At 52.1% G+C, this 24,900-nt stretch overlaps 1 protein-coding gene across 9 annotated transcripts; it reads left to right on the top strand.

Moving 5' to 3' along the window:
• Positions 1-841: 841 nt before the first annotated feature.
• On the top strand, positions 842-24,863 carry CCDC61 (coiled-coil domain containing 61). Of its 9 annotated transcripts, none has more exons than XM_009194786.3 (14): positions 842-906; positions 8,746-8,904; positions 9,187-9,269; positions 11,867-12,024; positions 13,743-13,904; positions 21,226-21,436; positions 21,541-21,623; positions 22,246-22,415; positions 22,510-22,585; positions 22,904-23,043; positions 23,216-23,294; positions 23,466-23,523; positions 24,306-24,378; positions 24,519-24,863. In XM_009194786.3, the coding sequence occupies exons 2-14, from the start codon at positions 8,757-8,759 to the stop codon at positions 24,614-24,616; spliced, it is 1,539 nt and encodes a 512-aa protein (XP_009193050.3). In that variant the 5' UTR covers positions 842-906; positions 8,746-8,756; the 3' UTR covers positions 24,617-24,863. The 9 variants fall into 9 exon arrangements, with proteins under 9 accessions (XP_009193050.3, XP_031514998.1, XP_031514999.1 ...); XM_009194781.4 differs by lacking the exon at positions 842-906 and adding an exon at positions 3,642-5,786; XM_031659137.1 differs by lacking the exon at positions 842-906 and adding an exon at positions 3,638-5,786 and having other exon boundaries at positions 22,510-23,043.
• Positions 24,864-24,900: the final 37 nt, after the last annotated feature.

Raw genomic sequence — 24,900 nt, 5'->3', positions numbered from 1 at the left:
TCAGGCAGAAAATTAATAAAAACATTACGTTATCCTTTGGGATTTTGCAATGTTTGTGGTATTTGGCTCTTTTAAATATGTAATTTGTTATTATTTCATATTCTAAGTAAACTTTCATATCATACAGTATTTTTTTTTTTTCTTTAAACTTTGTTTTCCTTTCTTAAAGAGGGCTCTCCTCCCCCATCCCCGCGCTCAGTTCCTTTAGCTGGATCCTTCCAGTTCATGACTGATTGGTTTAAAATATGGGTCGTTCAAAAGCCGAGTGATCCCGGGCTAGTGGCTGTACCCCTCTGAGACAGTTTTCTTAGTGGTAAAATGGAAATCATAACAACTCTGCAGGGCTAATTATAAAGTTTAAAAAAGCCAAGGCCTGCAAAATGCTTAGTGCAGGTTTGGAATGCACCGAGCGATGACAAATCTCAACCTGTCTTTATGCTGAGACCACTCCCCAGTTTCCGGAGCCGCGGCCACTATCTCCCCAGGCGCGTGCACACCCGGCTCTCCCTTCCAGGCCCTCCCCACCACGTGGGCGCGGCCTACCCTCCCTTAGCGGGTAATAAGCGGAGCCAAGCGGCTGCTTCCGGGATTCTTTCCCTTCCACTCTGGGGAACAACCCTTTTGTATGACTGGCAGCATTATTAACCAGTAGTGATTAGAGAAGAGCCCGACGGTAGGTGCTTCCCTCAAAATGGTTCGGAACTCCTCTTCCAAGTTAGCCAATTGGAAGCTTTGGAGGGCGGGTTCTCCTCTGGGGCGGGACAGAGTGACGGGTGTCTCTTTTGGCTAATGGAAACTTGGCTGCTTGTAAGCCGTGACCAATCAGAAGCGAGAACGCAGGATCCTGGGGCGGGGCTGGAGCTTCGTCAGTTGAACCGCTCGCGAGGAGGGTTGCCAGTGGAGAAGGTGAGAGGCAGCCGGAGTGGCGGGTGCGCGGGCCGTGGTGGAGGTCTTGGGGGGAGGGGAGGGGGTTCTCTCTGGGGAGAGTGGCCTGCGGTGGGCAGCTGACCCGGCCTTGTCGGAATCAGGAGGGAGGGTGCCCTTTAACAAGGGTAGGTGCTTGATTGAGGTGTTGTGAGACTGAGCGCAGCGTGTGAGTTGGGGGTGATCTGTATATCGCAGGAGGGTCTTCAATGGGGAAAGTTGTAAAGCAGGAGACAGCAGATGGTAGAATATACAGATGCCCTTGAAATGCAGCGTGGCGATTTAGTAGGAGGTTTTAAGGCAGGGGGTCATTACAGCGCACTGTGATTTACAAGCTTTGATTTGGGTGAAAGTCGTGGGAAGAAGCAATATTGAGGAAGGGAGGGAAGGAGACCTCCAGGGATAAGGATGTACTTTAAAGAGATATGAAGCCCTATTATGCCTGTGGCGTTTACTACATGCTGTGCACCTGCCAAGTGTTTTAGGTGAATTAACTCTTAAACTTACTCTACTGATGGTTAAGAGTGTGGGCTGTGGCGTCGGGTTGAATCCCGAATTTGAATCCTGGCTCTGCCGGCTTTGGGCGAGTTGTTTAACCCTTCTGTGCCTCAGCTTCATCATCGGTAGAATGACCTCATCTCTTTCTATACCATTGGCTAGCTTCACCCTCTTTATCTAATGAGAACTCCCAGCTGTGTATTTCCAGCTTGGATCTCTGCCCTGAACTCCAGACTCATATCGTGGCCGACTCTTCTCTATTTGGAAGTTCATTTGACTTTCAGACATAAACTTGTCTCAAACCAAACTTGAGGTTTCTTCCTTTCAACCTCCAAACCCAGTTGATGGCACATTCATCCTGCCAGGTACTAAGATCAAGAAGCTTGGAGTGTTCTCTTTGTTTTGAGACAGAGTTTTGCTCTTGTTGCCCAGGCTGGAGTGCAATGGCGCTATCTCGGCTCACTGCAACCTCCGCCTCCCAGGTTCAAGGGAATTACAGGCGCCTGCCAATTGTTTGTATTTTTAGTAGAGAAGGGGTTTCACTAAGTTGGCCAGGCTGGTCTCGAACTCCTGACCTCAGGCGATCCACTTGCCTCAGCCTCCCGCAGTGTTGGGATTACAGGTGTGAGCCATGGTGCCCGCCTAGCTTGGAGTGTTCTTCATTCCTCCCTTTTGTCTCACTTATATATAGTCTAGCAGATCGCATTAGCTCTGTTTTCAAAACACATGCAGAATCCAACCACGCCTCACCAGCTCCTTTGCTACCACTCTGGCCTAAGTTGTCCCCTGCTCTTATCTGGTCTGTTGCAGTGGCCTTCCAGGTGGGCTCCCTGCCTCTCACTGTTAGGGGGATCTTAGTAGAACAGAAGTCAGGTCAGGTTGCTCCTCCTTTCCAATCCTGTCCTGGCTCCCACCTTACACTGCAGAAGTCTTCACCATATCCACGAGGCCCCGACCTATTGGTTTCCTCCTCCTCCCTCCCCTCAACTCCCATCACCTCTCTCAGTCCCCTGGCTCACTCTGCTGCAGCCACCCTGGCCTCCTTGCTGTCCTTTGAACATAACGAACACATTGCCACCTCAGGGCCTTTGTACTCGCTGTCCCCGAACGCACTGCCACCTTAGGGCCTTTGTACTTGCTGTCCCCGAACGCACTGCCACCTCAGGGCCTTTGTACTCGCTGTCCTCTCCTTCTGAATCAGGTCTTCTCAGGTGTCTGCGTGGCTTCTCCCACGCCTCTTTCAGGTCTCCGTTCAGATGTCAGCTTCACAGCCAGGCATTTGCTGACTACTCAAGCTAAAATAACTCCTGTCACCGTGTGGCCCCTCACTTGGTTTTATTTTTGTTCATAACACAACTACCTGACATATATTATTATTAGTATTATTTTTGAGACAGACTCTTGCTTGGTCACCCAGCCTCGAGTGCAGTGGCGCAGTCTCAGCTCACGGTAGCCTCCACTTCCTGGGTTCAAGTGATTCTCCTGCCTCAGCCTCCCAACTGGCTGGGATTACAGGTGTATGCCACCATGCCCAGCTCATTTTTACATTTTTAGTAGAGATGGGGTTTTGCCACGTTGGCCAGGGTGGTCTCGAACTCCTGACCTCAGTTGATCCGCCCAGCTCAGCCTCCTAAAGTGCTGGGATTACAGGCGTGAGCCACAGCACCGGGCCTATTATTATTATTATTATTATTATTACTTTTTTTTTTTTTTTTGAGATGGAGTCTCTCTCTGTCACCCAGGCTGGAGTGCAGTGGTGTGATCTCAGCTCACTGCAAGCTCTGCCTCCCAGGTTCACACCATTCTCCTGCCTCACCCTCCTGAGTAGCTGGGACGACAGGCACCTGCCACCATGCCCGGCTAATGTTTTGTATTTTTAGTAGAGACGGGGTTTCACCGTGTTAGCCAGGATGGTCTTGATCTCCTGACCTCGTGATCCGCCCGTCTCGGCCTCCCAAAGTGCTGGCATTGCAGGCGTGAGCCACCGCGCCCAGCTTATTATTATTTTTTGAGATGGAGTCTCCCTCTGTCACCCAGGCTGGAGTGCAGTGGCACCATCTCAGCTCACTCAACCTACACCTCCCAGGTTTGAGTGATTCTCCTGTTTCAGCCTCCCAAGTAGCTGGAACTACAGGTGTACACCACCACGCCTGGCTATTTTTTGTAATTTTAGTAAAGATGCCGTTTCACTATCTTGGTCAGACTGGTTTCAAACTCCTGACCTCAAGTGATCTGCCCTTCTCAGCCTCCCAAAGTGTTGAGATTACAGCATGAGCCACCGCGCCTGGCCCTCACATCAATTATTGTTGGTTTATATCCACTGGGCTTTTTGGACCTCCCCACTAGTGTGTCTGACTCCATGTGAATATGGAACCTGGCACCTGGAAGAGCACATGGTGTTTAAAAAGTGTTGCTTCTCCTGTACCATCCTCACCATCCTTGCTGAGGGTGATATGGGGCGGGGTTGCTGAACTAGGAGGGTCCTGTGTAGGGTGGTGGGGTCAGAGGTGGGGGAATAAACTGGACAGATTGTGGCACCCAAGGGCAGAAGGAACCTTTAGTGTCTGAAGGAAGTGGGAGGAAATGCAGATTCCTGGGCCCACCCCCAGGGTTTCTGCTTGTGTATGGTTGGGACCCGACCTAGGAAGCTGCATTTTCAGAAGCACTTGTGGTAAGGATTATGTTCCCTGGCCATCACCGTGGGAAACACTGTTAGCTGGTTCGGAGTTTGCTGGGGCCACCGTGGTGATTGAGACACCTCCTGGCCCAGCCTGGGAGTCAGGGAGGGCTTCCTGCAGTGCAGGAGAGGGGATTGGAGCTGAGACCTGGAGGAGGACAGGGAATGAGCTGAGGGGAGAAAACCTTGGCTGTATCCCCAGTGCCTAGAACCCCATTTCCTGGCATCTCCCATTAAATTCACAAGCAGTCCCTGAAGATACAAGATGGATTAAAATGGCTCTGCCCCTCACGGGCTCCTGGTCTGTCACATAATCAACAGATCACACAGATGGTAACAGGGAGTGCCAGACACTGTTTGAAGCACCTTATATACATTAAATAGTTTAATTCCACAGCAACCCTGTAAGGTAGGAGCTCTTATTATCCCACTTTACTGGTGGGGGAAGACCCAGAGAGGGCAAGTGCTTTGCCCAAGGACACACGAAGGATAAAGGCAGCTGGAATCTGAACGCAGAAGTACCCAGTGTGCAGCATGTGCTATGCTTAAGGTGTGAGGCCGCATTTGGGTTAGTTCTGGGAGGAAACAGGAGGTGGTCAGGGAAGGGCAGCTGGGTAAGGGGAAGGAGGACGAATGTTTCTGTCCTTCTTTGTGGGATCCTAGACAAGCCTCAGTTTTATCCCCTGTATAATGGGGATGGTCATAATACCCAGCAGAGAGCAGAATTTAGGGTGAGTCATTCATTGGGTTATTAAGTGTGCATGGTTCTTATCTAAGGCAAAACGCCTTTGAGAGACAGAGGAAGAGGGAGTCTGGATGCCCCAGGGGGAACTGGGGTGCCGCAGTGTACGCTGTAGAGATTTCATTGCTTGGTTCCCCAGAGGGCTTTTCTGTCTCTACATTCCATGGGGACAATGTAGAAGGCTTTGGTCTGTATTCTGGGGCAGTGAAGGGGGAGTTCTATCCAGCCTCAATTCACCCACGTGGTGGGGAGGTGAGGTCAGAATGGGATCGGGAAGGGGGTCATCCAGGCCAGGCCACGTGTGTGAATGTGGGGCGGAGGTCTGCTGCAGGGGAGAGCCCAGCTAGGGTATGGCTGGGCTGGAATATGTGTTGGTGGTGGTGGGGAGCTGCAGTGTGTGGGGAAACAGCTATCAGGTGGGGGCTGCCAAGGGCAGTGATTTGCCCATGTCTGGTATGGGAGGTAGTGATGTAAATTTGTCTTTGGTGAGCGCAGCGTGGAGAGTTTTCAGCTCCGGCCCCGGGGTAAGAGCTGTGAAATCTGTGAGCTATCCGGGGAGAGCCATTTGGAAGGTGGAGCCAGGGGTGGTGATGTAACACTGGAGAGGAAAGGGGTCATCCTAGTGAATGATGAGAGGGAGAGAACTGGGGGCTGAAACACTCAGTTTAAGTGTGCCGGCGCCGTGATGTCATGAGGCCCGAGAACTGGGTCAGGTGTGTGGGCCAGGATGGGGCCTGGGGGGCAGCCGCACAGTGCTCGCAGGGATGGGGTGGTGACGTCATGGGTTGGTGAGGGCGGGGCCTCGAAGGCACCGCTGGGATGCGTGAGGTCAGGAAGGAGGCAGAGGCTGAGAAGAGGAGCTAGCTGGGAGAGGCTCAGGACTGGAATGAAATCAGCCACCAGGATGAGCCACGGGTCATTCCGAAGCAAGGATGGAGGATGCAGGTAGAGGGACAGGGTCAGCGGTGGGAGGGGAGAGAGGGCTCAGGGTCCGGGGAATCCTAGAAGTGGCGGTGGTGGTGGGGTCCGTGGGGAGGAGGGGTTGTTCAGAGAGGGCTCTCCAAAGGGAAGAGAAGTGGAAAATGTGTGTGTGGGTGGAGTGGGGGTGGGGGGTGGGGTTACAAGCAATTTGAGAGGGAACAGAATCCAGGTGAAATATGGAGGTGATGGAATACAGGCTGAAAGTGGGGTGTGTGGAGCAGAACCTTGAGCAAATATGCGGGAAGAATGCAGGTGGAATAACGGGGTGCATTGAAGTTCAATATGCGGGAGCCCTAGGAGACCGTGGTTGGCTGGTGTAGGGAGGAGAGTGCGGCTGCCTCCCTGCCCCCAAATCTGGGAGAGCAGAATGGAATGAAGGGGCTTTGGACGGGAGAGAGGGGGCTGGTTTCTGGGGAATGTAGCATGAGGGTTGGGCTGGAATATGTGGAGTGGGAGGTTCTGCAGAGAAGAGGGGAGAGGGAGCCCAGAATTCCGTGGCCATCTGGGGGACAAGTGACGGGCAGCTGGGGTCAAGGAGGCCGTGTGGAGCGGGCACGGGTGTGGGATTTATTCCATCAGCAGTTACGGAGCGCTTAGGATATGCCTAGAGGAGGGGATGGGGCCGGGCAGCCGGTGAAGTTTGTGGAGGTGAGAGAGGTGTAAGTGTGCAAGGGGAATTGAGTTTAGGCAGAGTATTCGGGGGCTCGATGTCTGGGATGAGGGCGGGGTGGGGGCTAAGGATAAGGCCGTGGGATGCCGAAAGGGGCTGGTCTTCGCGGGGTGGATATGGGGGGTTTCTGCCGGGCAGTGGGGAAAGGGGAGTTGGCGGCGGGGATGCGGTGTGGCGCGCCCCCTTCCTCTGTGCGGTCTCCTCCCGGGAGTTGGGGACCACAAGTGGGGGCGGTGATGCTGTGCGGCTCCTCAGGTGTTCAGTTGCGTGGGTGCCTCCTACGCCTTGGTAACCCGGCGGCGTCTCCGCTGATTGGTTCTGGGAGCCGTAGGGGGTCGGGTTGATGGGCGGGGTTTAGGACACCCAGTGGGGCGGGGCCAGCTCTGCCACTCACTGCGTTGGGATCAGGGGATGTGGGATATGTTGAAACGTGCAGCAATTTGTTTGCGGCGAGATTGAGATTATTATTTTTTATTTATTTATTTTTTTTCTGAGACAGAATCTTGCTCTGTCACCCAGGCTGGAGTGCAAGGGCACGACGGCGTGCAGCAACCTCCGCCTCATGGGTTCAAGCGATTCTCCCGTCTCAGCCTCCCGAGCAGCTGGGATTACAGGTGCCTGCCACCACGCCCAGCTAATTTTTGTATTTTTAGTGGAGACGAGGTTTCACCATGTTGGCGAGGCCGGTCTCAAGCTCCTGACCTCAAATGATATGCCCGCCTTGGCCTCTCAAAAGTGCTGGGAGCCACCGCACCCGGCCGAGATAGAAATTATTAACCTGGACTTATGAACCACCAGAGAATGAAAGCACAATTGCCAGAGTGTGAATTTTCCAGGGGAAGGGGGTCCTCGAATTCATCAGCCCTTCCAAAGCGCTCTTCTCCCAAATGAAGTTAAGAGCTGTGATCTAGAGAGAGGTGTCTGTCAGGATGTCTAGGGCCCAGGCCATTGCCCTTGGGCCTCTGAGAAAAGAGATCTATGGATGGGCCTGGCGGGTGGTAATTTGGGAGCCCCTGAAATGAACTTGCAAAAGGTTGTGGGACTATTCATTTATCTGCGGAAGGCTCAGAAATTTCATTAGATTCTCAAAGGCTCAAGGACTCTAAAAAGGGTAAAAATCCCTTACCTGGAGTTTCAGGGATCATCTTTTTTTGCCTCACAATATTATATTTTCTGATATTAAACTTTATTTTATTTTACTTTTTTGAGATGGAGTCTTCTTGTATTCCTCGTGGGCTGGAGTGCAGCAACATCTCGCTCACTGTAACCTCCCAAATTCTGGCTTTGCCGATTCTCCTGCCTCAGCCTCTGGAGAGGGGATTACAGGCATGGGGCACCACACCTGGCTATTTTTGTATTTTAGTAGAGATCGGGTTTCATCATTGTTGACCAGGCTGGTCTGGAACTCCTGACCTCATGATCCACCCTCCTCAGCCTCCCAAAGTACTGGGATTACAGGTGTGAGCCACTGCACCTGGCCTGCTCTGACCCCCTTTTAAAAGCTTGGCTCATCCTACTCCAATACCCTCCCATCCCTCTTTCCAGCTTGACTTTTCTCCGCAATGTTTGCTGAATGAATGAGTGAATGAATAATAAATATATAATGATTATAAGACTTAATAAAGTAATGCTAATATTAATCATGATTCTTTTGTTGGCAATCATGTATTTCTTTTATTTCTTTTCTTTCCTTTCTTAACTGAGTTGGGGTCTCACTCTGTCACCCAGACTGGAGTGCAGTGGCAAGATCACAGCTCACTGCAACCTCTGCCTCCAGCCTCCCAAGTAGCTGAGACCACAGGCACACACCACCACACTTGGCAATTTTTTTGTATTTTTAGTAGAGATGGGGTTTCACCACATTGCCCAGGCTGGTCTTGAACTCTTGAGCTCAAGCGATCCTCCTGCCTCAGCCTCCCAAAGTGCTGGGATACCAGCTGTCAGCCACCGCGCCTGGCTTGGCAATCATGTATTTCTAGTATCCAGCATGTATTGGACACAGCAGCCTGCAGGTCTCAGTACCAAGAGCTTTTATACATATTGCCCAGTGTAATCCTCACAATAAGTCCACGAGGTTGGTGCCATTGTTATACTCATTTTCCAGATGAGGAAACTGAGGCACAGAGAGGTGAATTCGCTTTCCCAGGATGCCACAGCTGGTAAATGATGGAGCCAGGATATGAGGCCTGGCCTTCCAACTCGTGAGCCTGGGCTCTCAGCTCCTCTGGATTTCTCTCTCATCCCCTTCTCCAGCAACCTTGACCATGGACCAGCCGGCCGGCCTGCAGGTGGACTACGTCTTCCGGGGTGTGGAGCATGCTGTGCGGGTGATGGTTTCTGGGCAGGTGCTGGAGCTGGAGGTGGAGGACCGGATGACGGCTGACCAGTGGCGGGGCGAGTTCGATGCTGGCTGTGAGTGTGCCTGCCTGGGGTGGGCTCACTTTTCCTCTCCTGGGATCAGCTTCTCCCAGAAGATGAGGCCACCCTGAATCCTGCTCACCCGCCTCTTCTATGTGGTTATAAAACCCACCAGAGAGCAGAATTTAGCTCCAGAAGCTCTCCAGTGTGGGGAGGGATGTAGGTCTTGGTGCTCAAGCCAGAGACACGAGTTGGGTAGAGTTGGAGAGCTTAGATGCCTTGCCCTGGGGCTGGGCAAGCCGTCAGACCTCAGGAGAGACTTTTCTCCCCACCCAGTCATTGAAGATTTGACTCACAAGACAGGGAACTTCAAACAATTCAACATCTTCTGTCATATGCTGGAGTCAGCCCTCACTCAGGTAGGGCCCGGGGTGGCGGGTGCGGGTGGGGGGGGGGTTCTGTCTTCCAGGTTCCTGGGGGGTTGATGCCCAACTGATGTGTGTCAGACCCTCTACCTCTTCCTTCATCGTGGGAAGAGGGCAATCGTTTTCTTCTTTTGCCAAATGTAAATGGTTCATTTTGAATTTAATGATAGTTATTCTCATGTAGAAAATTCAGGTCACAGAGAAATACAAAGAAGAAAGTAAAAATCACTCCATCCCTAATACTCGCTTCTGTTAATATTTTGGTGAAAATCACTCCAGCCATTTCTCCATGTCTCTATTTGTTTCCAAATACATGTGTGTATGTATGTGTGTGTGTGTGTGCGTGTGTGTGTGTATGTGTATGTATTTGCAGACCTGTAATTATATATAGTTTATCTATTTTCCAAGATATTCTGCAACCTGCTTGTTTTTGTTTGTTTGTTTATTTGTTTTTTTGAGATGGAGTCTCGCTCTTGTTGCCCAGGCTGGAGTGCAGTGGTGGGATCTCAGCTCACTGCAACCTCCGCCTCCCAGGTTCAAGCGATTCTCCTGCCTCAGCCTCCTGAGTAGCTGGAATTACAGGTGCACGCCACCATGCCTGGCTAATTTATTGTGTTTTTAGTAGAGATGGGGTTTCACCATGTTGACTAGGCTGGTCTGGAACTCCTGACATCAGGTGATCCACCCACCTTGGCCTCCCAAAGTGTTGCAATTACAGGCATGAACCACAGTGCCCAGCCTAAAAGTAATAATCGGGGGAAAAAAAGAAGGTTAGAACTCAGAGTGACAGGGTTGAGTGGTATTTAGATATCTTTTTTCTTTCTTTCTTTTTCTTTTTTTTTTTTTTGAGGCAGAGTTTTTCTCGGTTGCCCAGGCTCAGTGGCACAGTCTTAGCTCACTACAACCTCCGCCTCCTGGGTTCAAGTGATTCTCATGCCTCAGCCTCCCAAGTAGCTGGGACTATAGGTGTGCCCACCATGCCCGGCTAATTTTTGTATTTATTTATTTATTTTTTTGAGACACCGTTTCTGTCGCCCAGGCTTGAGTGCAGTGGCACGATAGTGGCTCATTGCAACCTCTGCCTCCCGGGTTCAAGCAATTCTTGTCCTTCAGCCTCCCGAGTAGCTGGAATTACAGGCATGTGCCATCATGCCCGGCTAATTTTGTATTTTTAGTAGAGACGGGGTTTTGCCATCTTGGCCAGGCTGGTCTTGAATTCCTGGCCTCGCGTGATCCACCTGCCTCGACCTCCCAAAGTGCTGGGATTACAGGTGTGAGCCACCACGCCTGGCCTGGACAAGCAATAGTTTCTTGAAGGTTGCCACTGTGCCTGGCCTGGACAAGCGATAGTTTCTTGAAGGTTAGTTGCAGTGTGGAATCTGCATCCTCATCAGTGAACTTCTTGTATTGTTACCTTAAATTCCACTGACTTATCTTGCATTTTGCATGGATCTTTTTTTACCTGTGGATGACTTTGTAACATCATGCATTGGTCATTTGGAAAATCTTGGTTCACTAAGTTGCGCAGATTTTTCAAATGTTGACACATTGCCTTATATAGTATCCAGAAGTCACATTTGTTAACATCCTCACCAATCTCCCCAGGAAAGTCTGTGAACACCAAGAAGCTATCAAACACCCAGTGGAAGGTACAGGTTTTCCAAAATTCTAATTTTAAGTGGAAAGCTTGAATTTTGTTATTGGCAAGACATTCTGTTAGCTGTTTCTCTTGAAGTGACAGGCTCACTTTGTTCATTTTTGAGAAAATGTCTGCCAGATAGCCCAAGTCTAAATAACCATAGTTTTGTCTGTCAGTCGTTTTTTTTTTTTTCAAGTAAAAATAGTGTTCCATGAAAAACGGCTAATTTAGCTCAAAACTCAGATGCAGAATCGCTTTTTCCTGAGACCAACGTCATACTTTGGCGTGCACAGAAGTACTTGATGTGTACTTCCCATTTTCTTGCACAATATAATAAAGAGATGTGTCCTCTAGGAGCTGGATTCAATAAAATTAATAATTTTTACTGCTTCATCGAGAACATTCCGATGTTTCATTTCCTGTGTTTTATGGTTGATTTGCTTATTTACTTGTTTGTTTATTTCTCTTGCCCAGCCCCCCGCTGAGACTGGGGAGATACAGTAACCTCCAGTGTCATTCGGTGCCAGGAGCTTGGTTTCTGCTAAGGCACCAGCAGTTTTTCCCACCATTGCTTTTGTACCATTTGCACACATGTCAACACAGTGCTAAAGACAAATGACATCTTTGTATTATTATGAAAGTAGCTTTGACCTCAGTGGACATCCCCGAAAGGGTCTTGGGGACCCCCCCCCCAGGGATCTGGAGACAGCACTCGGAGAGTCACAGGTCTAAGCTGTTCTCTGTGGTTGAGCATTTAGGTTCTTTCTGGTTTCTCCCTTTGATGAAGTCCTTGTGTCTGTCCTGGGACGGGGCCATGTTGATCACCAGCCTTCGCGTAGGAAATTCTAGCCCGCCTAGAGAACAGGAAGGGCTGTGGCCCAGGTGTGTGCTAGGTGCCCTCAGTGTGGTGGTGGCGGGTGCCGTGGCAGCTCCTCCTCTCCTCTCCTGACAGAGTAGTGAGTCAGTCACCCTGGACCTGCTGACCTACACAGACCTGGAGTCCCTGCGGAACCGCAAGATGGGGGGCCGCCCAGGCTCCTTGGCCCCCAGATCGGCCCAGCTCAACTCCAAGCGCTACCTGATCCTCATCTACTCTGTGGAGTTTGACAGGTGGGGAGAAGGGACTGGCTCCAGGGCCAGGCTGGTAGGCGGGGTGGGAGAGCGTGTGGGTGGATCTTAGGAAGTCCTGGCACCCAGGCAAGGTGACATTGGTTAAGCCTTGCCTTGGGAATCTCACCTGTTGGGATTTGTATCATTTAGTATTGTGTTTGGCTACAAGTAGCAGAATAACCATCACCAGTATCCTAAACAAACAATGCATCACATAACAAGATGTCTAGGTAGGTTGGCTGCCACCTGTGCAACAGTTCACTAGGGACTCAAGCTCTTTCTTTTTTTTTTTCCCCTTTACCATTGTTAATGTGTTGGCTTTTTTTTTTTTTTTTTTTTTTTTTTTTTTTTTTGAGACGGTGTCTCACTGGGTCACCCAGGCTGGAGTGCAGTGGTGCGATCTCGGCTCACTGCAACGTCTACCTCCCAGGTTCAAGCAATTCTTGTGCCTCAGCCTCCAGAGTAGCTGGGACTATAGGAGCCCACAACCACGCCTGGCTAATTTTTTTTTTTTTTTTTTTCCCCCCGAGACGGAGTCTCGCTCTGTCGCCCAGGCTGGAGTGCAGTGGTGCGATCTCGGCTCACTGCAAGCTCCGCCTCCCGGGTTCACGCCATTCTCCTGCCTCAGCCTCCCGAGTAGCTGGGACTACAGGCACCCGCCACCACGCCCAGCTAAATTTTTGTACTTTTAGTAGAGACAGGGTTTCACCATGTTATCCAGGATGGTCTCAATCTTCTGACCTCGTGATCCACCCGCCTCGGCCTCCCAAAGTGCTGGGATTACAGGCATGAGCCACCACGCCCGGCCAATTTTTGTATTTTTAGTAGAGATGGGGTTTCGTCATGTTGCCCAGGCTGATCTCGAACTCCTGGTCTTAAGTGATCTTCCCGCCTCAGCCTCTCAAAAGCACTGGGATTACAGGCATGAGCCACCGCGCCCGGCTTGGCCTTTTGACTTCATCTTTATCTCTTCATGGCCACAAAATAGCTGCTGGATCCCCCAGTCATTGCATCTATATCAAGGCAGGAAGAAGAGGGACAGGGCTGAGTTTATTAATTGCATCTGCTGTTTTCATCAGGAAAAGAAACGTGTTCCCAGAAGACTCCCAACAGATTTCCTGTAATATGTGGCCAGAAGTGGTCACATGCAAGGGATGCTGGGAAAATGAATATCTGGCTTTCTAGCCTTTATAGGGGGAGGCAGCAAGGAAGTTGGGAATGGCAGTTGTGTAGCTGGGTGACCGTGTCTGCCCCATGTGTTGGTAACCACTGGATTTCTTAGTGGGAAGTTACCAATCCTCTGTGAATAGCATCTCATGAGGCTGTTAATCACAATGGCCCACCTTTCCCCAGCCAAACCGGGGTCACCCAGGCCAGGCCAACCAGAATCCCCCACTGTGGCATCTGAATTAGGATTGTGTTTGGCTGCAAGTAACATGATACCAGCGTTCCCTTCATCAGCAGTATGCGACAAGGAAGTTCCCCCAGACTACACCAGGGCTGCCAATCCCAGTGGTTTCCAAATTGTTATATAAGAGACTTTCAGAGGTGGTGACTGGAACAAGGAAGGGGCCTTGAGGATGTGCTCATAAGCCCCTAGGATGGTGCAGTTTTTGGAACTGTGTGTTTTCGCATTCTGTGGCTCTTAGAGGCTGGTGTTTACCCTCAGGTGCATTCTTGGCCTCTGAGATGCCACGGTTCTAATCCCCCCTCCTCAGGATTCACTACCCGCTGCCCCTCCCGTACCAGGGCAAGCCAGACCCTGTGGTTCTGCAGGGCATCATCCGGTCACTGAAGGAGGAACTGGGCCGCCTGCAAGGGCTGGATGGCCAGAACACTCGGGACACCCGGGAGAGTGAGATCTGGCGCCTGCGGGAGCAGTGAGTCTCGGAGGGGTGGGCAGCTGGGGCGGGTGGGAGCCCTGGAGCCCTCCCATCATGCACTGCAGGGCCCATGCTTGGCCCTGTGGGGAGGATGACTGTCCTTTGCCCACCATGTATTTATTCATTTTTTTTTGCGACAGAGTCTTACTCTGTCGCCCAGACTGGAGTGCCGTGGTGCGATCTTGGCTCACTGCAGCTTCCTCCTCCTGGGTTCAAGCCATTCTCCTTCCTCAGCCTCCCAAATAGCTGGGATTACAGGCACGTGCCACCATGTCCGGCTAATTTTTGTATTTTTAGTAGAGAAGGGGTTTTGCCCTGTTGGTCAGGCTGGCCTCAAACTCTTGGCCTCAGGTGATCTGCCCGCGTTGGCCTCCCAAAGTGCTGGGACTACAGGCATGAGCCCCTGCGCGTGGCCTCTGAGCCCCTCTTCTGTACCTTTGGGCTGGGTGGTGCTGGGGACATAGCGGTGACCAAGACTATCTTGGCACTGCCCTCCTGGGACTGCCAGTCCAGGGAGGGAGGCAGATAGATGTGTTTGCAGACAGTGAAGGCTCAGAGTGGGTGGGGACCTGACCCTGCCTGGAATGGGAAGGGTGTTCTTGGCAGAGGGAGCAGCATGTGCAAGGGTGCGGGGAGGTCGAGCTCTATGTAGGTGAATCCACCTTCACAGGGTGCCCCTTCTGTGCTAGCCCCGTCCCTGCCACTCACGTGGTGCCCAGCCCTGGGGGAGATGGGTGCTAAGTATATAACCACCTGAGTATATCATTACAGATGGAGATGCCTGGGGCAGGACAGGGAGCCTGTGCCATGCGAGGCTGTCACAGGACTCCACTGGGGTGTGGGGTGGGTCAGGCACAGGGGCTGGGGAAGTGGTGTAGGCAGAGGGAACAGCCTGGGCAAAGTCCTTGTGCTAGATGGGAATGCGGTGAGAACAAGGGAATGAATGAAGTGAAAGAAGCAAAGGCTTTTGGCCTATATATTCATGCCTGTCATGTGCTCGGTTCTGTTGGGGAGATGAATCTGGGGCTTGATCGCTACCGTGGAGAGGCCTGGCTCATTGTGGACTAATAATATTTTTAGTAATAATAACACCAGTAATTAATGATTATTGAACATTTAACTGTATGCCAGGGCTGCTCTGTGCTTTATGATTGAATTCATTTTATCCTCACAGCCGCCCTATAAGGTAGGCACTGCTATTATCACCGTTTGACGGAGGCCCAGAGAAGTTAGGGACCTTGGTGCAGGTCACATAGTGGGTAATATGGCTAGGCTGGACCTGAGATCCAGGCAGCCAGCGCCGAGCCTCTGTTGTTTTCCCAGCTGTTTGTACTGTTTGTGGCTGCAAGCCCAGGACAGAGCTCTAAGTGCCGACTGGGAGGACCAGTCCTTATGGGAGCTCACGGGGCTGGGGAACCCCGCCGGTCTTCGGAGGAGCTCGCCTGTGTACTGCTGGGCCGAGGAAGGCCTCATTGGGGAGGCCAGAATTTATCCTCAGGATCTGCTCTCAGGCTGTGTGTGTGTGTGTGTGTGTGTGTGTGTGTGTGTGTGTGTGTACGCGCGCACGCTCTGTCTCAGGTGGTGTGTGTGTGTTTCTAGGTTTGTGTTTCTGGATGTGTGTTTCCCAAGATGGCCACAAGGTGGCGCCCTCCACCCTTTGGAACCAACCACAGAAGCCTTGAGATCCCAACGGTGCTCAGTGGCTTCTCTTCCTCTTCCCAGCCAGGAATTAGGGAGTTTGGAAAGGTTCTGAGATTTATTCCTTCATTCAGCCAACATTTATGGAGTTCATGCTGTGCCAGGCACACTGCCCGACACTGGTTAATGTTTATTATGCTAGACATGGTCTAAGCACTGTGAATAGATTCTTACAGCCTAACAGGCTGGCATTCTTATTATCGTCCCTCTTCACAGATGAGAAAAGATGGTCTGAGGCTCAGAGATGTGAAGTGAAACTGCCCAGGGCCACCCAGCTTGTTAACAAGTGGAATAGAGTTGAATGCAGTGCGCCCGGCCATGCAGCCTGGGGTCCTGTGCAGTGAACCAGACAGGTGGAGGCTCTGCCCCCAGAAAGGTGGGATCCACATGGGAAACGGACACTCCTCTACATGCCAGGTCTGCCAGGGTTGGTGCTAGGATGGAAAGGTACAGAGGGCTGGGAGAGCGGAGAACGTCAGGGGCAGGTAGGCTTTCCGGATGAGTGGAGTGGCTTTTGCCAGGAGAAGAAGGAGAGAAGGTTCTGGGAGGTGAGAATTGCATCTGGCTGGAGCCTGTGGGAGAGGGAGGCAGGAGGCGAGGAGGGGAGAAGTCAGGTGGGTAAGGGCTGAATAGAAAGGAAAGCTCCTTGTTGGAGAGTGTGGGGAACCACAGATTTTAAGAAGGATTTATTAGGAAAAATTCCAAGCACCACAAAAGTAAACCGTAGTGTAATTTGCACGTACTTGTCCCCCAGCTTCAACAGTTACCCACGTTTGCCCATCTTGTTTGAGGTACTGCCACCCCCTGCCCTGTAGCAAATCCCAGTCTTCGTATCTCCTCTGTAAAAGCTTCAGTGTGTATCTTTAACATATAAGGATATAAGTGCTGTCATCACGTCCAACAACATTAACAAAAATTCCATCATGTCATCTGAAACCCATTGCGTATGCGTTCACACTTACACTTCTCTGATCACCTCTCAAGTGTCTTTTTTGCAAGTGGTTTGAATTCGTCCTGTATCTAAATATGGCTGCACATTGCAGTTTGTTGAGGTCTTTCTTTTCTTTTTTTTTTTTTCAGTCTTGCTCTGTTGCCCAGGCTGGAGTGTGGTGGTATGATCTCGGCTCGCTGTATCCTTGACTTCCTGGGCTCAAGTGATTCTCCCACCTCAGCCTCCTGAGTAGCTGGGACTACAGGCACATGCCATCATGCCCAGCTAATTTTCATATATATATACACACACACACACACACATATATATATATATATTTTTATAGAGACAGGGTTTGCCCATGTTGTCCAGGCTGGTCTTGAACTCCTGAATTCAAGCCATCCACCTGCCTGGGCCCCCCAAAGTGCTGGGATTACAGGCATGAGCCACTGAGCTTGGCTGATGTATTTCTTAAATCTCTTTTAATTTATATCCCCTTCACCACTTTTCATGCTACTTATTTGTGGAAGAAATCAGGTTATTTGTCCTGTAGAGTTTTGCAGTCTAGATTTTGCTGAAATTTTCCCTAGCAAGCATACTCAGATGGAAAAATGAAAAATAGATTTTGCTGATTATATCGCCATGGTGTGTTTAATGTCCTCCTCTGTCCCCTGTACTTGCAGTGAAGTGGTGGCTAACCGTATATAGGTTTAATCACATGTCGGGTAGGTTTTGGCAAGATGCCTCCTTTGGTTGTGTTGAGACTGATGGTTTCAGCTGTTGAGAGCTGGCTCCCTCTTTTATAAAGTTCTCTTCCGCCTTTCAGCCCGTGCAGTGGTTCATTCCGGATATGCACTCAAATTGCCCGGGAGCTTTGAAAAATGCCAGTGCCCTGGCTGCCCTGTAGATTCACCATTTCTTTTTGTGTTTGTTTTTCTTTTTTTTTTTTTGAGACGGGAGTCTCTGTTTCCCAGGTTGGAGTGCAGTGGCCGGATCTCAGCTCATTGCAAGCTCCGGCCTCCGGCGTTTACGCATTCTCTGCCTCAGCCTCCCCGGTAGTTGGGACTACAGGCCGCCACCTCCCCGCTGTTTTGTATTTTAGTAGTAGACGGGTTTCACTGCGGTTAGCTGTAGGATGGTCTCGATCTCCTGACCTCGCGGATCTGTCCGCCTCGCCTCCCAGCTGGGATTACAGCTTGAGCCACCGCTGCAGCCTTCGCCTTCTTACTTTTTTTTTTTTTTGAGACTGAAGTCTCGGCCTGTCAAATGGTGGCTGGGAGTGGTGGGTGATCTGGGCTCACTGCAACCTCTGTCTCCTGGGTTCAGGCGTATTCTCCTGCCTCAGCTCTCTCCCAGTAAAGCAATTACAGGCATAAAAGCGCCACCACACCCGCTAATTCTTGTATTTTTGAGGTGAGAGAGGCTTCACTCAGTGTTGCCAGGCTGATCTCTCAACTCCCACCTCAAGTGATCCGGGGCCTGTCTCAGCCTCCTAAAGTGCTTGGAATTATACAGGCATGATTCCACGCCTATTTTTCTGTTTTTAAAAATTTGTGAGCAGTGAGGAGTTCCAGGGCAAGGGCCCTGACTCCTCCAGACACACCATTTACACCTGAATCTCTGGGATGGGACCCCTCCCTCCTGCCCAAGAGTCCCACTACTTTACTACTTAACTTTCCTATTGTGAAATATAATACGCCCCAAAGAGTATAAAATATAAATGTACAGTTTCACAAATTATCATAAAGCCAGCGCACATGTAACAACTACCCAGGTTAAGAAATCGAGGCCGGGTGCGGTGTTCCACGCCTGTAATCCCAGCACTTTGGGAGGCCGAGGTGGGCGGATCACCTGAGGTCAGGAGTTTGAGACTAGCCTGGCCAACATGGTGAAACACTGTCTCTACTAAAAATACAAAAATTTAGCTGGGTAGAGTGCACATGCCTGTAGCCCTAGCTACGCGGGAGGCTGAGACGGGAGAATCACTTGAACCCAGGTTCAAGATTGCAGTGAGCTGAGATCAGCCTGGTGTGACACAGGCAGGCTGTGTCTGAAAGAAAAAAAAAAAAAAATTGAAAGTAGTCATTTTCCCCTAGCCTCTGCATGTCTTTTTCCAGGAGAGACCCTCTTGCTCTAACCATGCTCCCAAATGCACCTAATCTCACTCATTTGATTTGCTTATGGTTTTGCCAGCTAAACTACGCATCCCTAAACAATATAGTTTAGTTGTATCCCTCTTTTTGCACTTAATTTAATTTAATTTAATTTTTTTTTTTTTTTAAAGAGAGAGAGTCTCACCCTATCACCCAGGCTGGAGTGCAGTAGTACAGTATTGCAGTCACGGCTCACTGTCACCTCAGACTCCTGAGTTCAAACAACCTTCCTGCCTCAGCCTTCCCAGTAGCTGGGACTACAGGCACATGGCACCATGACAAGCTAATTTTTTTTTTTTTTTTTGGAGACGAAGTCTTGTTCTGTCACCCAAGCTGGAGTGCAGTGGCACCATGTCAGCTCACTGCAACCTCTGCCCTCTGCCTCCTGGGTTCAAGCGATCTCCTGCCTCAGCCTCCTGAGTAGCTGGGATTACAGGTGCTCGCCACCAGACCCGGCTAATTTTTTTTGGTATTTTTAGTAGAGAGGGGGTTCCACCATATTGTCCAGGCTGGTCTTGAACTTCTGACCTCAGGTGATCTGCCTGCCTCGGCCTCCCAAAGTGCTGGGATAACAGGCATGAGCCACTGTGCCTGGCCACAAGCTAAGTTTTGTAGAGATGGGGATTTGCCCAGGCAGGTGTCAAACTCTTAGGCTCAAGCTATCTGTCTGCCTTGGCCTCCCAAAGTGCTGGAATTACAAGTGTGAACCACCACACCTGACCTACTTATATGTCTTTTCTTGTGATGAAAATCTTAGTTTCTAGGGATAATAACATATTTATTTGCTTTATCTTGAACAATACCAGTGTAATTACTAATAATTGAATTTTGAATGAAGTTTACGATTTCCAGGGCCAGGTGCAGTGGCTCATGCCTGTAATCCCAGGACACTGGGAGGCTGAGGCAGGTGGATCACCTGAGGTCAGGAGTTTGAGACCATTCTGGCCAACATGGTGAAACCCCTTCTCTACTAAAAATACAAAAATTAGTTGGGGGTGGTGGTGGGCACCTGTAATCCCAGCTACTCGGGAGGCTGAGGCAGGAGAATTGCTTGAACCCGGGAGGCAGAAGTTGCAGTGAGCTGAGATGGTGCCACTGCACTCCAGCCTGGGTGACAGAGCAAGACTCCCTCTCAAAAAAGAAAAAAAAGATTTCCTCATAGTTCTTTTTGGCCTTAGGCTATATCCCACTTGCTCAAATGATGTGTTTTAGTTACCTCCTATAATTCTCCAATGTGCCACCAACTTTGATATAGAGTCAGGTCTGTTTGGGCCAGTTTCTTTTAAAATTTTTGGGATGGCATTTGTTAAAATTTAATTAATTAATATAAAATATTTTTATAGTTCCAAAGTCAAAACTGAAAAAGAGGGTACATTCAGAGAGGTCCAATTTCTTAAAAAATTTTTTTTAAAAATTATCTTTACTTCTGACTTTATTTTTTTGAGATATGGTCTTGCTTTGTCTCCCAGGCTGGACGGCAGTGGCACAATCTCAGCTCACTGCGCACTCTGCCTTCTGAGTTCAAGTGATTCTCATTCCTCAACCTCCTGAGTAGCTGGGATCACAGGCATGTGACACTACATCAGGCTAATTTTTGTATTTTTAGTAGAGACAGGGTTTCGTCATGTTGGCCAGGTTGGTCTTGAACTCCTGGCTTCAAGTGATCCACCTGCCTCGGCCTCCCAAAATGCTGAGATTACAGGCATGAGCCACTTTGTCCAGCCAGAGAGATCCAATTTCTGTTCATTTCCCCCTTCCCCATAAATAATCCTTTTCCCCCATAGATTTTGGTTTATTCTATTATACAATTTTGAAAATATAAACATGTAATTTATAATTCTCCTTTCTTTTACGAAAAGGGACATTCTGAACATACTGTCTGCACCATACTGTGTCACAGCAGTCACTCGGTGACAGGACGTAGAGATCCTCTACTTTCCTCTTTATAGTTTTGTGCGACTCAGTTGAGTAGATGTATTAGAAATTCAGTTAGTTCTGTTTTGACGTACATTTTGGCTATTTCTACTCTTTTGCTATTACAGATTGTGCTGCAATGAATAATAGCCTTGTGTATATACTTTCTTAAGGAAGGGTTTTGAGCGTGGTAGTTACCTGATCAAATTTGTATTGCAGAGGATTTCGTGACTGGGAGACCGGCCTGTCGAGGTGGGAGGAGGAGGGAGGCAGTGCTAGGCTTTCAGGGTGTGGACAGATTGATGAAATCGTTTAGAATTGGAACTCACATGGCTGTGTTCCCACTCCTTCACCCGCACCAGGGGAGGAGTGTGTGTGCGTCCTGTGCGTGGTGGGGTCATGTCCTCTTCGTGGGGTGGATGGGGGTGATGTGACCACATCCCTCCTCACACGTCGATAGGGGAGATGATAGGAGCCTGCCCCTCCCCTTGGGGGCAGTTGAGAGTGATGGAGCCCTGTTCCCCCTTCCGGAGAGGTGAAATGATGAGGCGTCCCACCCCCATGGAGTCGTGGGAATGGGGCCATGCCTCTCTCTCCAGCGCTCTCTCTCCGTCTTCCCCAGGGTGTCGCGCCTGGCGTCCGAGAAGCGGGAGCTGGAGGTGCAGCTGGGCCGATCGCGCGAGGAGGCGCTGGCCGGGCGCGCGGCGCGCCAGGAGGCCGAGGCGCTGCGCGGGCTGGTGCGCGGGTTGGAGCTGGAGCTGCGGCAGGAGCGTGGGCTCGGGCACAGGGTGGCCGGCCGTCGCGGCCAGGATTGTCGCCGTCTGGCCAAGGAGGTGAGCAGCGGGGGGCCGGGAGCGGCCAGCGAGACGTGGACCTCGGCCTCAGCCTGGGCCTCGGCCTCAGCCTGGACCTTCGCGCCCCTCTCCCCTCCCGGCAGCTCGAGGAGGCGAAGGCATCGGAGCGGAGCCTGCGCGCCCGGCTGAAGACGCTGACCAGCGAGCTGGCATTGTACAAGAAGGGGTGAGAGGCTAGGCCTGCGGTGCTCTAGGGCGGATGGGCGGGGCCTGAGAGGGGGTGGAACGTGAGGAGGCGGAGCGTGAGGGAGGCGGGGTGGGGCCAGGTAGGGTGGAGGGGGCGGGGCTGAAGGGGAGGAGGGGCTTAGCGGACCCAGTCTGGAGGCCAGACAGGATTCGGATGCGGTGGTTAGGTGGACCCGGGCTGTGCGGAGATGCGCAGGCTTGAGGCGGCGTTCAGGAGGGACTGGGAAAGGGATTGGGCCCTAGGGCCTCCTGGTGCGAAAGGGTGCGGCGCAGCAGGTGGGATCAGGGTGAGGTCTGCTGGCATTTATGGGATGGGTGGTGGAAAATTGGGAAGGGTTTCCGGGGAGTTGTGGAAGACTCCAGAAAGAAGGGTCTGGTGAAGGGGGTGTGTTGAAAGGATGTAGGGAAATGACAGAGGGGTGTTTTAGGAGTTTGGGTGTGGTCTAGGGGGAGGATATCATGAGGGTCGTGGGCCCAGGAGTGCACGTCTAGGAGCTGATGGGGTAGGCCTGAGGGTTCGGAGAAGGTGCGGTCGGGGAGGAGTCTCGAGATTGAGTTTGTCGGGGCGGGTGGGAAGCTGACAGCTGCCCCTGTGGTCTCAGGAGGCGGACTCCACCGGTGCAGCCGTCCCCGGCGCGGGAGGACCGGGCCTCATCGTACCGGGAGCGCTCCACGTCGCGAGGCCGCGGCGCCGCGCGCTCCTCATCCCGGGAGAGCGGCCGCGGAAGCCGGGGTCGGGGCCGCCCTGCGCGCCCCTCGCCCTCGCCCACAGGTCTGTGCCCCTGCCCTGCGGTGGGGAGGGGACGCACTGGCGCTGCCAAGGCCCGTCGCAGGACCCAGCCGCCTCCTCTCCCACGTGGTCCTAGGTGGTCGCGCGCTCCGCTTCGACCCCACGGCCTTTGTGAAAGCCAAGGAAAGGAAGCAGAGAGAGATCAAGATGAAGTCAGTGCCCCTTCCTCCCTCACCTGCCCCTGTCCCTGGCCCTTGCCCGCTCCCGGGCGCTCATCTCTCCACACCACCATCAGTCCCCATCTCCTTCCACCTGCTCGCTTCTCGCCGGATACCCCGCCTGCTTTGCCTGCTCCGCCTGCTGTGCCTTCTGTCCGTCCCACCTCCTCGTCTGTGTTTCTGCATGCTTTCCGCGCCTAGGCTCGTCACCTTGGGCGGTCACTGGCGTGGCTGTGACCTTTTGGGGCGCAGCGACACCCTTGCCCGCAGGAGTTGGGCGTACAGGCCAGTGTCTCCTTTCTTTTTTCCCAGGCAGCAGCAGCGGAACCGATTAGGCAGTGGGGGAAGCGGGGACGGTCCGTCAGTCTCCTGGTCTCGCCAGACACGGGCCCCTGCTGTCGTGACTGGCCGAGGGGACGCCCCTAACCGCTCCCGAAACCGCAGCTCCTCAGGTAACCCGCCTGGAGCTCGGGGCAGCGGGGCTAGGCGGAACTGCGCGGGGGTGGGAGGCACTGGGCGGGGCCGGCGGGTCGGGCGGGGCGGGGCTGGGCGGGCTGGGAGGGCCTGGGAAGCACTGGGCGGGGCCAGCGAGGGCCAGAGCTCACGCCCTCCGTCTCCCTCTAGTGGATAGTTTCCGCAGCCGCTGCTCGTCTGCCAGCTCCTGCAGCGATTTGGAGGATTTCTCTGAGTCGCTCTCCAGAGGGTAAAACTTGGACATGGGAAAAGGATCACCTCAAAAGGGTTTCTGGAGAGACTATAAACAATCTTTTTCAGGGAAATTGGGTGATGGAGCCTGGGGGCCGCCACAAAGGTCGGGGAGGTGGGAATACTGGAGCCTCCGCACCACTGGTTCTTGGTTACTCCTTTTTCTCAGGGGTCACCGCCGCCGTGGGAAGCCTCCCGGCCCAACGCCCTGGAGTGGGTCCAATACGGTGAGTAGAAGGGGTAGCATAAACCGCTGGAACACAGCTGTCCTCATTTGCTGTGATTCCTTCCTGGGGATCAGGGGCAGAGGCGACTCTGAATGCCTGTGCAACAGGGCTTTTTTTGTGTAAGAGTGGCTCTTACTCTGTCCTTCAGGCTGGGGTGCAGTGGGGGCAATTGTAGCTCACAGCAGCCTTTAACTCCTGAGCTCGAGAGACCCTCCCACCTCGGCCTACGGAGTAGCTGGGACTAGGCTTTTCTTGGGGGGGAGGGTGAGGTTGAGACAGGATAAGGGGATAGTATTGTCTCTTTATGTTGCCCAGGCTGGTCTGGAACTCTTGGCCTCAAGCCATCCTTAGCCTCCCACAGCACTGGAGTTACAGGCTGGGCCAGCGCACCTGGCCTGGGAACAGCATGTTTTGAGAGCATTAGATTGGAGAAGGAATAATGGGAGGCATGTGATGCTCTTTAGAGCTTTGGCTTCTCACTGTCAGGTCTTGAAACCAGACTCCTCCTCTTACCAGCTGTATGATTCAAGGCAGTTCTTTAGCCTCTCTGTACCTTAGTTTTTGTTTATCCATTAACCGGGGATGGTAATGGCATCACCTCACATGGGAGGTGAGGGCTCTGTGAGGACATTAGGAGGTTATTTTGCATATAATGAATACCCAGTAGATGTTGGGCCTTATTTTTCCCCAAGGTCCTTAGGCTCAGGATTTCCAGTGGGATTTAGGGGGACAGGAATAGAGGGACAGTGGCTGACCCCCTTTCCTACCTTCCCCATCACCAGAAGTCCACCCCCGTGGAACGCAGCCACCATCAGAAATCTCTGGGCAACTCTGGGGGCTGGGTCCCCATCAAAGGTGAGCCTGGGACTCCACATCCCCTCTCCCAGCCCCAGGACCCGTTGGAATGGTAGTGGGGGCAGTGGTATATTGGGCCCAGGAACTCCCTGGGGCTTCAGGACCCTCACAGCCCCCCATACCCCCACCTGCTCTCACAGAGTACAGCTCGGACCACCAGGCGGCTGACATGGCCGAAATAGACGCACGCCTGAAGGCCTTGCAGGAGTACATGAACCGACTGGATATGCGGTCATGATGTGGAGAAGGGGTACTGCCCCTCCATTCCCCACCTACTTGCTGGGTATGGCGTGGGGGGTGGGGCCAGGGTAGCCTCCAGCCCTGCCCAGGCCCTGCCCTGGCCCCACCCCGGCCCCGCCCCTCCTGCTGTCTCTGTGGTCTCAGGTGTGTGAGGCTCTGACCCTGCCCTCTCCCCAGGCAGTACATGCTGGGAAGGAGGATGTGTGCATTTTGTAAATAAACATATTTGCCCTGGGGGCCCCTCAGCTTATGACTAAAGGGTGAGGGTGGAGTGGGGAGAAA

The sequence above is a fragment of the Papio anubis genome, chromosome 20 (genome assembly GCF_008728515.1).
Source record: "Papio anubis isolate 15944 chromosome 20, Panubis1.0, whole genome shotgun sequence".
In the NCBI taxonomy this organism is placed as follows: Eukaryota; Metazoa; Chordata; class Mammalia; order Primates; family Cercopithecidae; genus Papio; species Papio anubis.
Note: the sequence above shows the minus strand (reverse complement) of the source record. Positions and strands in the feature narration are given on the sequence as shown.

Excerpts from the sequence above, each read along its gene's own strand:
- CCDC61 (XM_031659136.1), top strand. Across the intron at positions 13,905-21,225 it reads ATCTGGCGCCTGCGGGAGCA|GGTGTCGCGCCTGGCGTCCG; the intron begins GTGAGTCTCGGA and ends CGTCTTCCCCAG. Across the intron at positions 24,379-24,518 it reads GGGCTGGGTCCCCATCAAAG|AGTACAGCTCGGACCACCAG; the intron begins GTGAGCCTGGGA and ends CTGCTCTCACAG.